Source organism: Lonchura striata, chromosome 2 (genome assembly GCF_046129695.1).
Source record: "Lonchura striata isolate bLonStr1 chromosome 2, bLonStr1.mat, whole genome shotgun sequence".
Classification (NCBI taxonomy): Eukaryota; Metazoa; Chordata; class Aves; order Passeriformes; family Estrildidae; genus Lonchura; species Lonchura striata.
This window is the reverse complement of record NC_134604.1, coordinates 35,038,509-35,054,477: the sequence shown is the minus strand read 5'-3', so window position 1 is coordinate 35,054,477 and position 15,969 is coordinate 35,038,509. Positions and strand designations below refer to the sequence as shown.

The window sequence follows — 15,969 nt, the reverse complement described above, 5'->3', positions numbered from 1 at the left end:
AGTGTGTTTGATTTGTGGAATACCACCGAGCATCCAAGCTTTGCAACTCTGAAATAAATGAATGTCTCACATGTGTAATTATTGTCTTGTTGCACCCCAGGTAACAAATACGATTTTTGTGGACAGCGGGTGACAGGTGTGTGAGGCTGGGAGTGCGAGGGGAGGTGTGTGTGGTTTGGGTGGCGAGAGGTGTGTAGGAAATGCGGGTGTGCAGGAGGGGTGCGTGTGATGGGCTGTGAAGGAGGGAATGGGGGCAGTGACAAGGGGTTTGCATGTGAGGGAAGAGGGGGAAAGGTCTCTCACACTTAGCCATTGCCAAAGGGTGGGAAGGGGGATGTTCCTGAAGAGTGCAGAATGTGGGGTCTTTCCCACCACACCCCTTGGCTGGAGCTGGGGCAGAGGCTGTTCTGTCACACAAGAGAGCAGGTGTCCTCTGGCCAGATTTGGAGTATTTAGGCACCTGGTTTCAGGGTCTCTTGCAGTGACCAGAGGGCTACAGATGCTCCTCATTGCCTATGGACTAATTCAAACAGAGCAGCCAGCTCTCAGACCAAGGGTGTAGTGGGTAACGTGAGCAGCTGGGGTTTACACTGTAGCTGTCATCACTGAGATTAACTAAATGTGTGTGGGATGGACACCACGGAGCAAGGAAGCATGGTTAAAAAGTAGGAGAATGTGGTCTATAAGACACCTGTGGAATGACACTTGTAGGAGGCAGATCAGAAGAAATGCTGTGGTTCGTCACACAGCAGGTAGTAGAGCAATACTTCTCACCTGGCTTTGTATGGGTTCAAGGGCAGTCCAGAGAAGTTCAGAGGAAAGGTTGCTAGCAGCTGCTGCGTATGTAGTTAGAATCGCAGAATGGTTTAGGTTGAAAGGGACCCTAAAAATCACCTAATTACACCTCCCCTGCCTTGAGCTGGTAAACCTTTCACTAGACCAGGTTGCTCAGAGCCCCATCAACCTCAAACTGAATGCTCCCAGGGATGGGATCATCCACATCTGGGAATGTGTACCAGAGAGAACCTGGGAAACCTGTGCCAGAGCCAGGTCTAGTTCAGGCAGTCCTTGAGACTGGCCTCCAGACGTGCTGCTTCCAGTAATTTCTATAAATGACCTCAATAGATACCAACTCTGATACTGTACTGTGGCTTATAGTTACCCAGGACCAAGAAATAATCAATCCAATTCCTAAATTCTTGAGTTATCCCCAAGCATGGGGGATAGAACTTGAGGTACTTTGGAAGTGGCTGCCCACAGCCCAGGTGGAGGATTCTGTTTGGCCCCTCATGGTGGATGTTTTCAGGTTTTGGGGTGGGTTTTTTTGTTGTTGTTTTTTTTGTTTGTTTGTTTTTTGGTGGGTTTTTTTGTTGTTGTTGTTTTTTGTTTTTGTTTTTGTTTTGTTGTTGTTGTTGTTGGAGACTTAGAGAGCAGGAGGTGAAATTCAGCAGCAAAAAACTTCCTTCATGTCTCCTAGGCAAGAGAGAGTGGGAGGTCTTCAGATCACACAGTGCTGACAGGAAAGATTTTTCTTATTATCAAAAGCTGCCAGATGTGCACAAAATGGAAGAGTGTATCACTAATATTTATCTGCAGGAAAAAGCTATAAACAGGAAAAAAAGCCCTGGTGGAACATTTAGAACATTGTCCTGTTCCAAACAACAGATTGAAATCACCCAAAAGACTTGACAATTTATTCTGAGCTGAATGGGGATATAAATACTACTCTGGCATTAAATAGGGTTTAAATGACTGCAGAAAACTGTAAGGCTACTAGAAAACTATAAACAGTAATTTACTTGAGAATCAGTTGTTGTATTATATTATTGGATTAACTGTTAAGTTCCTGAATTTAGAGAATTGCAGAGATTGCAAGGTAGGATTTCTTTCTTGGAGCCTCAGAGCCTCTTATGTGCCCAGCCACTGTTGAACTTCAAAGCAGAATCAAATACAGAAGGCTAAGAGTTTGAGCTTTTGGTCATCGTGAATAATAAAGTGGTTTTAACAAAAACAAACAAAAAAACAAAAACAAAACAAAACAAAAAACCCAACCTATGATTCAGCAGAGGTTAGCACTAAATAAATCAAATTAATATTTTATGTTTTCCATCCTAATCGTTCATGTCACAGGTTTGACTGGTTCAATGATCCATGTTCAGAATTAAGAGTGTAGTGACTTACTTTCATAAAGATGTAATGACAGAACTGCCAGTGGAGGAAGGTTTAAGTTGGTGAAGATGGTATAAAGAAACCAGAGCATGGTCCCATGGAGAGGAACAAAATTCAGACACCTGTCTGTTACCACAGAGGCACCTGTTGAGAACAGATCAAAAACTGCAGTTATGCATCAAAGTGTTGGAGTTCAACATTCAGAACTCTTTAGTCAGCAAATCCAAACTGTGCCTTCTGTAAGCATTGAAGTGCAGCAGGAGTTCATTGTACGCCTGCTTGGTGCATTCTATCTGTCCTTGGAGCTCTTGAACCTTCAGATCTTTGTCTACTGCTGCTGCCTCTTTCTTGAGGAACCTTCCTGCTCTCTTCATGGCTTCCTCCATGGTCTCTAGCTTCTCCTCCAGCTTCTGAATCTCCCACTCTTTATGTTGCAGAGCTTTGCTCCTCTCCATGGCCAGGTTCAATAGCTGCTCTTTCTCTTCATGTACCCTTTCCAGCTTGGCCTGCAGCTCACTGCCCTAAGCCCTCTGCTGACTCTCTGCTGGCCTGGCCCTTACAGCAGCTTGTTGGTGCCTCTAGGAGTTGCAGCTGCTTCTTCTTCAGTGAAGCCACCTCCTGGGCATAGGCATCTGCTTGTTGGCTCTGAGCTGCCAGCAGCTCCTTCTCTCACTCCTGGGCTCTGTGACTCTCCTAAGCATATTTCTCCTGCAAGGAACATAACTGCTCTGAGAGCTTCCTGGCCTGGGCTGCCAACCGGAGCACTTCAGCTTCCTTCTCCTCACAGCCTTGCTGAAAAGTGCTTCCCTGTCCTGCCACAGGCACTTGCTCTCCTCCCACAGCTGCATGTGCTGGTATTTGTGTTCATTTTTGAACTGGACCATCTTTTCATGGTTTTTGACCAGATCCATGAAGCACCCCTCCAAATGCTGAATACACTGTGTCTGGGTTTTAATTTTCACAGCATCCTCTCCCCTCAGTTTCTCCAGTTCTATGTTGAGCTGCTCCAGGTCTCTGCAGTGTTTGTGTGTGTCATCCACTTTCTTCTTCAGTATAGAGCCAAGATAATGATGCTGTTCTAGGCATGAAAGCAGCAGTACCTCCTCACTCTGCTCCTTAGAGCTCTCACAGAGTTCCTCCAAGTTTTTTGTCAGATCTTCTACTTCCTTGCCTGTCTCTGGATCACCTGTGAAGTCAGCCATTTCTGGTCTGTCTCATAAGCCATGGACCACCTGTCTCATGCAAAGACAAGATAAAATTTTACAGTGGCTGCTTCTGTTAATGACACTCAGCGTAATTAAACTGTGCCCAGTGGTTGTGTGGCCAGCACTGCTGCTGTAAGCTGGTGTTGTTTCTCTGGAAGTCCAGAGGAACTGATGTGAGAGAACAGGACCTCCCAAAACCAACGTCAGTCAGAAAACACACAGGCCTGCTGCCCTCCCCCTCCTCTGGTTCAGAGTCAGGCCCACTGAGACTCAAGGCTGCCAGACTCTCTGAGCAAAAGCAAAGAGTGTGGGCTTAGTATTTATGCAAGCCTATTCATTTGCTGATGACTGGCTTTGCTAATTATTCCTTCTCAAGGCACTGCTGTTGTAGCTACAAGAACTACTATTATATTTAGGTAAAAAGCTTGTAAGTGATAAAGCTGTAAATAATTCCTTACGCAATCCTTTTCCTCTGCCTTTATTTTCTCCTGCAGCTCTGTATTGTAACTGCAAATTAAACACAGAGGGTTACGTCAAACTTTTAATTGATGTGCAAGATTTCTAAGATAGCACATTGCTTGTTAAAAATAACTGAATATCCTTATCCTGTGCTTAGAGATTTATGAATTAAGTACAAGATCTATTCAATGTTAATAATTAGTGAATCCTCTGTGATACAAACCCTCTGTACCTGGAAAAACAGTTCCTCAACTGAGTTTTCACACTGATCTGCTGGATTAATTTAGGCATGTAATTTTAAAAATCTGGTTCTTCATGTAAAAATAAGGAAAATATTTTTATTACATATGCACTAAATTGATTACTAGTGCTGAATCATAGAGCATGCTACCCAGACATTTGAAATATTAGGCTACAACTCATCTACAAGTTTTTCATTTGGATGCAGACCTGAGACCAGCACATGGATAACCAGGTTATTTTGTGAATTCCTGAGCTTTGACTAGAGGTAAAGATAGGATGCTGAAGGAGCCAGCTTAAACTAAGGATGAAAGATAATGTACAACATAAATGAATAAACACCTGTGAAGCACAAAGAATTTCAGAGCTGTGTAGTAGCGACTGCAGTACAGATACCAGCTCTGCCTCTGCCATCCTGCACTCTGGCACTGCTGTTGCTACCTTGGATCCTTTGCAAATAATGGAGGAGAGGGGGAAGGACTGAAAGTTTTTGGCCATATAGTGGAAGTACAACAAAGAGCAGGGTTTAAAAAGAGGAAATTATTTTCTCACCAGGTATTTTCTTCCTGATGTCTGTTTGCTGTCTCTCCTATTGTGAGGCTCTGTTTCCATAGAGGTAAGACGCTGAATCCAGTCACTCCAGAGCTCATGACCTCACCCGGCTGCTTGGAACCAGGCCAGCCCCACCAGGGTGGCTGAAAGAGCTGGCAGTGTTTCTTAGCAAACAAACATTGCTGACACTCTCAAAAGCACCCAGATTTGGAAAAGGAAAGAGAATTTCCACAAGCTTGAAGAACTTGTTCTCAGCTTACATCCTGCACATGCCAGAATCAGAATAGCAGTCTCTGACCTCAGAACACACTGAAGGTCCATGGAAAGTAAAGACAGACCTTGCCCTGAACAACTCACAGCTTTATCTAGCAGCTAATAAAAATCTGGCAGACAGGATAGGAAAGGGAAAAATAAATCCAACCGGAAGAAAAAGTTAGTGCAGGTTTTGCTGAATCCTCTGGAAAGGGATACAAAGGAGAAAGAAGAGAGTGCTGTGGGTAACAGACGTGAAGCACACAAGGTGAGGGCACAGGATGTGTTTCAAAATGGATAAAACCAAAGCAATGGGAGCTGCTGCACCAGCTCAGGTTTGCAGCCTTACTTGCAGCAATGGGAGGTTTCTGAACACAGAGTACAAAAGAAGAGCTGGGACTTTGAAGCCTGGTTTATAGCAAGTGAAAACTGTAATATAGAACATATACATATGTGTATATATGCATATACACATATACGTGCTAAAAAAAAAAAAAAAAATCATGGGCTAAAAGAAAGATGAACTTGTCACATGAAGGAGAAGAGAGGAAGGCACTGTTGTGTTTCTCCAGACAAGAATGAATATACATAAAGATATTTTAGGAGTGTGGCTGCTTTGATTCTTAATTCCAGTTCACCTTTATGATGAAGCATAGCTATTAATTTATCAAAACTGCCCTTTAATGAGTAGCTAATTACGGACCTTTAAAATTTTGGTTTTGGATGACTAAAGGATGCCTTGAGAACAAAGTAAGTAGTTTCTTGAAACTTTTTGTCTTAATCAACTTCCCAATTCACATTTCTCTATCAACATATTATCATACTATTGAAGTTAGGGATTCTGTACACAATGAAAAGAAAGGTATTAAAAACTGGGAAGGAAGGTATTAAAAATGGGGGAGGGACAATTTTGGTTACTTGTCTCAGTTTCTTGGCTAACCTAGATGAGTACATGTACCTCTATGTCATTAGATAATCAAACTAGTTAATTACAAGTGCAATGTCTACGTGAATCTTGCATTCATGTTAAGGTAGCTTTTCAAAATTTGAAGTTTGGTCTATTAGTGAAGTAATATGCAGAGTCTTTTGAGATACCAGAAAAATTCTGTGTCAGTCTCTAGGAGGGCTAGAAGAATAGCAAGATATAAAGTGCCTTCTACTTGATCAGAAGACAAAGAGATTGTCACTGTCACAAAGAAACATTTTGTTTTGATAGTGGTGAAATTTAGCTATAAAAATTTTGTATAGAAGACAGCAGATTACATGACACTTGTGGCCTACTATTGAGCAGCCCCTCAATAGTGACTTCTGATTCTGAGTTAATTGCTGGCTTTAAGGGTCCTACAAATTTGGAGGCAAGACCTGGGCAAGTCCTGCAAATGACCCCATCTCTACAATAGGACGTAAAGCTGATTTGACTTCATAATGTATTTGATCTTCACAGGAGATAAACTGCAACAGAAGCATTAATTCTGTGAAACTGGTCATGTTCACAGCAACCTATATTTTCAGATGAAAAATTTATTCATATAGGGACTGAATACAAATAAATTCAGTGACTCTTTTTTCAGTATCACCATCCTTTCTGGAATGACTCTTCAAAAATGTAGAATCAAAGCAGCATCTGTACCAATTTTGGTAAAAAGACATTGTTCTGAAGTGCCATGTGCACGTGTTCCCTAGTCAAAAAGTGTTTTGTATATGTCTGGCAGAGTGGAAGTTGTAGCAGTTACTAATCTCATACGAACCACCTGAAGCAGGAAGACATCAAAGACTGGCAAACTACTTTTGACATTTTTAAACTCCACAGTCTGTCTGGCTGATGAGAAAGAAAGTGGGTTCCCTGGGAGACTGAAGAGCATCTTTCCTTTTTTTCCATTCATAGTGTATAATAAATATACCAAGTAGCATTTAAATTTCTATTATTAAATCAAGCAATTGCATTAGCACTGTGAAGAGCTCCCTTCTCCCCTCTTCTCTAACTGAAGTGAAATATTTCACCAGCTTTTAGACCTAGCTGGAGTAAATAACTGTACATTTATTTTCAAAAATGTTTTCTGTCTGCATTTTGTTATATTGCACGCTGAATGGCTAACATAAAGCACTAGCATTTAACAAAAACTGAATTCTAATTTAGTATAAATAGGCTGCATTTATTTACAAAAAAAAAAAAAGAAAACAAAAGGAATTTATTTTGTACTTCATGTATTTCTCTACTAGTAGCATGCATTTCTACAAGTTAAAAACTCCAGTCTTATTTCCTATGCCTCAAAACCAAGCAAAGCCCACCACAGTCCTCGCAGTGTCCTAACGGTGGCGCTGAAGCACAGGTAAGTTCACTTTTTGCAAAAAAAAAAAAACCCAGGCTAATGGATACAGGTACAAACAAGTGCACTTTGGAGAATAAATACCCAACATCCTTCTCATCACTGAAACTGGCACATTTAGATCCTTTTGAGTAGCACTGGAATAAAAAAAAGTTTCACCTTCTCATCTTCAGGACTTAAGACTAAGTATTGTATGCTAGCAAGAAGATCAACACATATATTAAGCAAACCTTTTATAACCCTGATTTTTTACAGTACATTGGAACTAAGTCCTCTGCACCTTGTAGAATAGGACATCAGCAGTACCACTCCATGCCACTCTTCTTTCATTGGGGAAGTAGCTTTCATGTCCAAGAAATGTACAATTACAACTAGAGGAACTTTGAAAAAACAAAATTCTTTAAGCCATATTCCATGCTGGTGAGATCTAACATGGAATAATGAGGATACAAATACATACCAATGAGCTTTAACACTAATGTTGCTGTCTTATCAGTAAGACTTCATGAACAATCCAAGCAATGTACAGAAACAGCTGACTTGCTCTTATATTTCTGCTGGTTATTTGGATCATTTAAGGGACCATCAATGCTTCAGTTAGACAACACAGTCATCCTGATATCACAGCTACCTCTAACGCAGAGTTCTGTATGCACCTTCTTTCTTTAAGTTGTTTTCAGTGAATAAGAACTTTTAAAATCCCTACAATTTACATAATTATCTACAAGCAGATGTTTGAAATACAAAGTGACATCTGACAGCACAAAACCAGAACAGTAACAGAGCAGAAACTGTCAAAAATGCTACCAATGTTCCTCTTCCAAGTTCCACCCCCATGCTTTCAATTTAATTTCCAAGGTTTTTTTTGACACTAACAAATAAAAAATCCACCTCATTTTGTCAATTTTGCAACCATAAGCATCCTGAGAGGTAGTGTATCTTCTATCCAGGTGTTTGGAGAGTTCATCATCTTCTGCCAAAGGGCAGTTTCATCTGAAGTAGAATCCATCCAATCTACTATAGTTCCATAGCTTTTGCCTAGAAAAATGTCAGTTTTAAGAGAAAAATTACTTAATCTGCTGCAGAGTTAAGCACAATCAAATTTGCCTGCTCTAAAATGGTCACACCTCCTCAGGTAGCTGACCTAGTGCTTTGGAGATCCAGTTCTACATTTTTACTCTTGAGCAATTATGTCCAATACAATTAACAACAGTTTCACACAAATTTTGTCATCTTTGTCCAGATTTTTTGCTTTTTATCCTTGGTCTTTTTGTCACAATCCCATACATCTGAGAAGGTTTAACAATAAAACAGGGTACCAACTTTGTACTGAAATGCAACCTTGGGTATTCTAAAATTCAAATTAAGGTTTATTATTCTAATTTGTAATTTAGGTTATTCTGATAAGCCATGCAAAAAATTAATTTGTGAAAAGTAGCTTGTACATTGCATTTCTTGAGAAGACTCCAAACACATCCTCCCCTCAGATCAGAGAGCAGAATGAAAGGGACAAATAGAAGAATTGTATGCATTTCCTGTTGCTATATCTGCACATCTTATGTTGCCCTTGTGCTAAAAACTTGTTTGCATTTATAATTTTCCCAATTCAGTATCTTCCAATCTTATCCTGCATTCCTGATCTATCCTTTTATTTCCACCCACTGCTGCTTTTACACTATTTTTTTACATGAATAAGTTTGCAAGACATTATCAGATTTCAGGTGCAGGAATACCATCACCTTATACTTTAAACAGTACCAGATACAATATATGGACAGACAAAAGTTTGTTTCTAATATTTCTCCTTATCAGTCATCCTAACCCTCCTAACATGACTATTATTTACATTTCAGGATCTGTTCTGAAAAATAGGTATGTTACTGAATGAAACTGTTCAAGAGAAAATAAAGACTGAAAGAGAAGAAACGGAAAAGGGAAAAAAGAAAAAGAAAGACTACTCTGTAAATTAAGTATTAATGTGGTGATTGTCCAGTACCTGTTCCAAGGCCTATCCGGAGGCCTCCCAGAAAGTGGTTTGCTAGTTTGTTGTGATCCCAGACTGTGAGTTCGATGCAGGCTTCTTTTAAATCTTCTGGTCTAAAGCCATCATAGACCATGGTGTGGTTGAATACTGGGTTTGTAGTTTTTGAAACTGTCCTTGTTTTCTGGCGACTTTTTCTGCTGGTGTCTGGAAGAATGGTACTTCAGAGAGAAAAACCACTGTCAGTTTGTACTTGCACAGCACAGCCTACATTAAACACACTGAAAACGGAGAAACTTCTGATTAACTGTGTTTTGCATGTTAAAATAGGACTGAAGATACAGTGATTTACAGAGATGAAGTGTCATATTCTCAACTCCTTACAGGAAATACTGGCAGCAAGTATCCACCCTTGTGCTTCAGAGAATGGAAGGACAAGTCAGGTGGGAAAGAGGCACAAGTGAGTTTATTTGCTGTGTTATCACTGATGACACTGGAACATTTTATTGCTTCCAGAGATTTTCCCAACCATCTTGTTATTCTTGTCTCTTCAAATTTTTAGTCTGTATGTGGAAAGGAAGGGGGAAGAAATCCAACTATGTATTCACAGTATTGCACTATTTCACGCTTCTGTCTCCTCCCAAAATTTGCTAAGCTAAACCATGTTTTGCACAAACATGCTTTGCTTAAATGTGAATAAAAGGCAGAATAGTTTGACTAGTCCTTCCACCAAGTGACTGAGAGACAAAACCAAAGTGTCATAAAGACACAGAAAGCTCTCCCAGTAAGTTTTACTTGGTGGTACATACTTTGTATCTGGAAGCTGTAAACTATGCACGACACTTTGCACTACAATAAAGAAAAATCAGAAAGTAATTCAATGTTCTTTTCATATTAATGTAGAAAAAGAAGATATAATTAGAAAGCACAATGGTAGCATTATTAGGTTTCCATGTTTGATGACTTCAACCACAATTCTTACCATTTAATAAAAGAGTTGAGCCTATTGCCTCTCAGAAGAGGGAGATTATGGCATTCCTTCACCCAGATGTGGACTTCACCAGTAGAGAGACTCTTCTTTCCTGTAAAAATAAAACATCTGCTTAAGCAGATGCCTTTTAAAAGTGTTTTGTCTGATGCAGCAGTTCTTGCCCATTTGCAGAGCTGATATTCAGCCTGGACTTGTTATCTCACATCTTAATTCAACATTGCACTCTGTACTCTGAAAGTTGAAATCTTCATCCCATCAAAGTACTGCAAGATCACATCATATCTGCATTCCTACAATGACTTTTCTTCTGTTACAACTAAGCAAACACATGCCACTGGTTTTCTCTTCCCAAGACTCCTAGATAAACAGATCAGCTTGTCATCAGTCTATGTGATGTTAGTGTTTATTGTTGCTTGTACTTGCAAATAAGCTCTTTTATACTCTTAATGTATTTGGTTCTTATTGACTGACTGTCTGTCTGTTTTAAAGACTTGACCTGGCTTCACTCTCAGATTGCTCCACTATCTGTTGCCAGATAAGATTAAACCAAACTGATCAGACTGCTATAAATTTCTGCTTTCTAAATACTTGCTGCTACTTCCAACACCTAGTATTGCTTAAAATTCAGTGTATTGTCATTGCTTAGCATATCACAGCATCTGCCTGATGATTTATAAACTCTAAAATTGAGAAAACAGAATTTTGTTGCACATACATATTGCATTACAAATCTTAGATTATGACAATGAGGTAATTTCTTCATCAGTAACATTAAAAACAGCAAGAGATCTCAAAATAGTCTTGGGGTTCTTAACTGCATTCACAATCAGAGTGACTTAATCCTCTAGGAAGAAAACAGAAAACTTTTATATTGAAAGAAGCTGTCTGAAGTGAATGACAAATATTAAAAGAGGTTGTTTGGTTTTTTTTAATAATAATGAAAAAAGACAAAACCACCAAAGGCTTAATGAATCTAAGCAAAGCAGCAATGCTTACCTCCAATTGGATGTGGGACATACTGGAGGGCTAGTTTCATCTCCCCTCTGTTTTCTAGATTAAGAGTTACTGCTGAAGTCTGAAATGAAAAAAAATTAAAGCAAACATCTGATATTAAAATGGTGCTGCACTTGCTCCATATCCTCAGAAGGTTTACTCTGTATTTGGTTAACAAGTGCCCTCAGATTTATGTTGCAGCAATATGAAAATACTTTGAAATTCCTATTCCTTTGACTGTGAGAAAGCTTCTCCTACTGTAATAGCTAACTACACCGTATTTCTGTTTACCAGTGTATAAGCATTTATGTTTATAATCAGCAGAAAATCCACAGAACACACAAAACCAAACCCAAATAATGACTTGGTTTTGCACTTACACAGCAGAAAATGCAAAACAGCCAACTTACCCTTGGCTTGAGAGGAAACCAGCTCATCTGCTTACTGGATGGATCATTCCACTCCCAAGCTCCTAAATCCAACTCCACTTCACCAAGGAAGCTATTCCTACCAAAGGTATCATTGTGCCACACAGAGATATTGAGGCTTTGATTCTTTAGGAGCTCCTTCTCAATTTTATACTGCCAGGAAGAAGTAAGAAAAAAAAATACTAAAACAAGCTGAATTTTTACCAATGCTGCATCAGAAAGTGATATGGTTAGAAAAATGGTGTCTGAGTTTATATATCCATAACTGCCCATTTCTGCATTTCAGAAAGCAAAAAAAAAAAACCAAAAAAAACAAATCACAATAAAACCCAACTATTTCCTTTTTGTTTCTATCATCTTAAGCTCGTACATGGCTCATGTTTGTTTACAAGAAGTATAAAACCACCAGTGTTCTCAATGCTGGAACCAGAGACCACTGCAGAGTTAACCTATCAATGGAAGCAGATGGACAGCAATGCAGAGCAATCCCTCTCATGCTAATGTCCATTCTGAGTGCAATGTGCCCAAAAACTGAGGTTTCTCACACATCACACATACAGTATATTATATCTAGTAATATTTTGATAAATACCCGCAGTATTTCATTATAGACTGGATTAAAAGTTTTCTTTTTGATAGATGTCTTCCGTTTGCCCAGTCTGTATTTCTCTGGAAGAAGGTAGGTCTTTACATACCTAAAATTTAGACAGAGTTGTTAGAAGAGTTAAAAAAAAAATGAGAAACCAAAAAAGAATCCTCTCCAGCTCCAACTTCATCTTCCAAAACATACAAGTATTTGCTTACAAAATAAAAGAAATCCACTTGAGTAGATTTTTTAATTCGTTTATTCAGCTTGTATATTTAAGAATTAGAGTAGCAGTGGTGATGTATAACATCATTATTTTCTCATAATATCCTTCTCCAGGGAAAAATCTGTTAAAATGTCTCCTCAGCACATAAAAATGCAAAACATGTAACTGTAGTAGGCCCAAATATTATATTTATAGGTGCTAATCCTACTGAAAACATATCAAAGTGGGATTTACCTTCTGAAAAGGTGGCATTTTAAAAGATTATTTAATATTCTTAAAAGCTTTAATGTCCTATATTAATATATATACACACCAATTTATAAGGGAAGTTCTATATCCAATCAGAGCAAAAACAACCCAAAAAGCACATTATAACCTCTTCATCTATTTCTTGGGTGGTTTCCTTCAGCAGGTTGGAGAGACTGGAAAACCCCAACAGTTTTATTTTCCACCTTAAAAGAAAAACTTCCATTACAAAAGAAATGTATTCTTTGTACTTACGGGTCTGAACGCTGTCGCTTAACATCTGCTACTGCCAGGTCTTTACACTGGCAAATGAAGATGTGGAGCTCGTTCAGCTGTTCCACATAATCAATGGCAAACTGAATGCTCCCCTTCACATCCACGTTGCCAAAGTCTGCACTGTAGATGCTCATTAGGCTGCCGCTCACCTGCAGAGCACAAAAGGAGAAATATTTTCCAGGCATTGCATTTCGCCAGATACTTCAGGGTAGAAGTTGTGCTCAGGATTTAGACAGTAAAGGAACCAACTGCATCTCATTAGATGTAACAATAAAATGTAATGGACACTATTATACAAGCTTTTCAGCAAGCAGATTAATAGAAGAAAGATTTTTGAAAATCAAAAGTGTTTGGCCAGGATTCTTACAAAAAATTGGAATGGGTTTACTGCATCGAGATAGAAGAAATTAAATTATAGGATGCTGTAGATATGAAGACTGCCTGTGCTCAGATCCTTGAAATATTACTTCTACATCTCCTCAGCTCATCTTCCTTGCAGCAAGCAGAGCCTAAGAGTTTAGGACAACAGACCCTATTAAAATACTAACAAAAAGATTAATAGATAAAGTCTATATGGTTGAATTATGTACTTAAATAAAACACTGAAAATTAAATACTAAATACAGAAAAGAAAGGTGTGTGTGTGCATATATATTTTATCTCAACATCCTTCTCTAAAATTCTGGTTTTTACTCAAAGTCCTCATAAACCAGTGACTTTTAGTTAGCTACTTGACTCAACTACACACCTGATATACCAATATCATCTCCCACTTTGACTTATCTTTCTCCCCTTTCTCCCTTTTAAAATATTTGTTCTATATGAATTGTTCCTCATTTTCAGCTCCAAACGTAGGTTCTAAGGGTAAAATCCATATCTTTATTCAGAGCCCTGAACAAGCTCCAATATATTACTAGAAAAAGAAAATTGAAATCTATTTATTTTTACTTCACTTGCTTCGGGCATGTTCATACAACAGAAGTGGAAAGAAGGAGACAGAGATGACAAGGGAAAAAAGATACGATGAATGATGAGAAAAAAGCCAAATCAGTATTGGAGAAATTAGCAAAAGCAAAGTGCCTTTAAAATAATGCTTTGGTTTACATACAGAAGATAAGGAGGCCATGCCAGAAGAGCTGCTAAGATTGGTTAGAGAGCTGGGACTCTTCTTGATTCTGCCAAAGGAATAACTGCTTTCTGATGCTGTATCTGTCTCTCTGTCATCACTCTACAAAAACATCACAGAAAGAAAGTCTGTGTACATTCTTTATAGTCACAAGGAAATTAAAAAAAAAAAAACACAACAAACATAATTTTAATGCAGGTTGAGACTCAGTAGAAGTCTGAATTTCAATTCCCTTGTAGTGCAACATGAATAATATTTCTAGAATTAGGTCATGCATTTAAAGTTGAAAGGGAGTTTTTCTGATGAACGGCCTACACTGGTAATTTTTTAAGGAGCAATGCAACTAGATTCTGAGGTTTGCTTGTCTGTTTTAAATCTCAAGTAGCAATGAAAAATGACAAAGTTAAATTTATTGGGACATAATTAATTAAACTCAACTTCTGTGTCACTGTCTCATGCATAACCGATGCAATTAATAATGCTCAGGTCTTTTACCAGTCCTTTCTGCTATATAGTAAAAGCTGTCAGTTCTGTGCCTCTTTCAAGGGCAGCTGGCCAGAAAGTAACATTCAGAGAACAGCACTGGATACAGCAAATGGTTTTTGCCAAGTCTTTCTTGCAAGAGGGCAAGCAGGGCTTCGCTTTTCCATGAGGGAATTGTACCTTTTGTCTCCTTGGTCATTGTCAGGTTATGTATTCACAACACCATTCTATCTCAATGCTGTATCTGCACTAAAGAATTGATCCCCTTCCCACATGTGCCTCCCAACAAGCTGTTACGGACAGCTTCACCTTCCTGTTGTATTCCACCTAGGAACAATTTACGAGGTCTCCCCGCTCCTTCAAACAGTTTTGAACTGATTTCACAGATTTTCTCATAACAGATATAAGATTAGTAAATAACAGTCTCCACACATATTAAGAAAATAGTTATTTATATAAATAAACATTTAGCATATAAAGACCTTTTCAATTTGCTTAAAAATCTGGTTATGTCTATTCTGTTAAGTAAAAGCGGACCAGGATTTTTTTCTGCTCAGAGGTGAATAATGTCCATCCTACCTAGAGCAAAGATTCTTGAGAGAAAATTTCTTTGGAGAGTGCTGTTGCAGACGGCACAAAATAAATCCAGAGAGTAAAGTAACACTTAAGCAGTGTGGATAATCAGTCTGGTTAAACAGACTCTTTGAAAGACAGAAAAATCCTAAGTCCTCCTACAGGGGAAGGATATATGGTGATTAGACAACAGGAAATTGGTTTTAAACTAACTGATTATAGGTTTAGATAAGATACTAGGAAGAAGTTTTTCACTACAAGGGTGGTGAGGCACTGGCACATGTTGCCCAGAGATATTGTGGCTGTCCTCATCCCTGGAAGTGTTCAAGGCCAGGTTGGATGGGGTCCTGAGCAACCTGGTCTAGTGGAAGGTGTCTCTGCCCATGGCAGGGGGTTGGAACTAGATGGTCTTTTAAGGTCCCTTCCAAACGAAACCACTCTGTGATTCTTCTGATAGAGAATCACAGATGTCATAAGGCCCAACAGTTCAAATTGCTTATCACTTTCAAACTTCAATGTCATTTTAGGATATTTGATTATGGCTGCAGAGCTTACTCCAAGGCTCACACCATGATGATGGTAACAAAAATAATCAAGCATGGCTTGTTGTTGGGAGTTCTGAAATTTTACTTGCACAGAGTTAACGATCAGGTACCTGAAACTATAACATTTCAGAGATGGAGCTTACCTCTTCCTGTAAGAATGATGGTACTGACTTGCTCAGTCCTTTGAGTTTTTCAGGGTTGGAAAATGGTTTATCAGGCTGTGAAGTCACTGTGGAAACTGAAAAGCAGTAATTCAAAAGGCTTCAGAAACATGTTTGTATATCTGAACAGTAAGATTCCATAACAGGGCA

General features: G+C 38.9%; 2 protein-coding genes across 2 annotated transcripts in view; both read right to left on the bottom strand.

Annotated features, from left to right (window-relative positions):
* Positions 1-2,340: 2,340 nt before the first annotated feature.
* On the bottom strand, positions 2,341-4,642 carry CCDC89 (coiled-coil domain containing 89). The gene is given in 5 exon segments (XM_021536204.2): positions 2,341-2,375; positions 2,378-2,745; positions 2,747-2,954; positions 2,957-3,401; positions 4,626-4,642. Coding segments are annotated over 4 exon segments (1,026 nt in total). The 5' UTR covers positions 3,372-3,401; positions 4,626-4,642.
* Positions 4,643-8,096: 3,454 nt separating this feature from the next.
* Positions 8,097-15,969, bottom strand: part of SYTL2 (synaptotagmin like 2) — a 52,531-nt gene continuing 44,658 nt past the window's right edge. Inside the window, 9 exon segments of the mRNA XM_077781314.1 lie at positions 8,097-8,242; positions 9,201-9,406; positions 10,168-10,267; positions 11,173-11,251; positions 11,580-11,750; positions 12,190-12,292; positions 12,911-13,080; positions 14,040-14,159; positions 15,802-15,896. Coding sequence (XP_077637440.1) covers positions 8,097-8,242; positions 9,201-9,406; positions 10,168-10,267; positions 11,173-11,251; positions 11,580-11,750; positions 12,190-12,292; positions 12,911-13,080; positions 14,040-14,159; positions 15,802-15,896 — 1,190 coding nt within the window.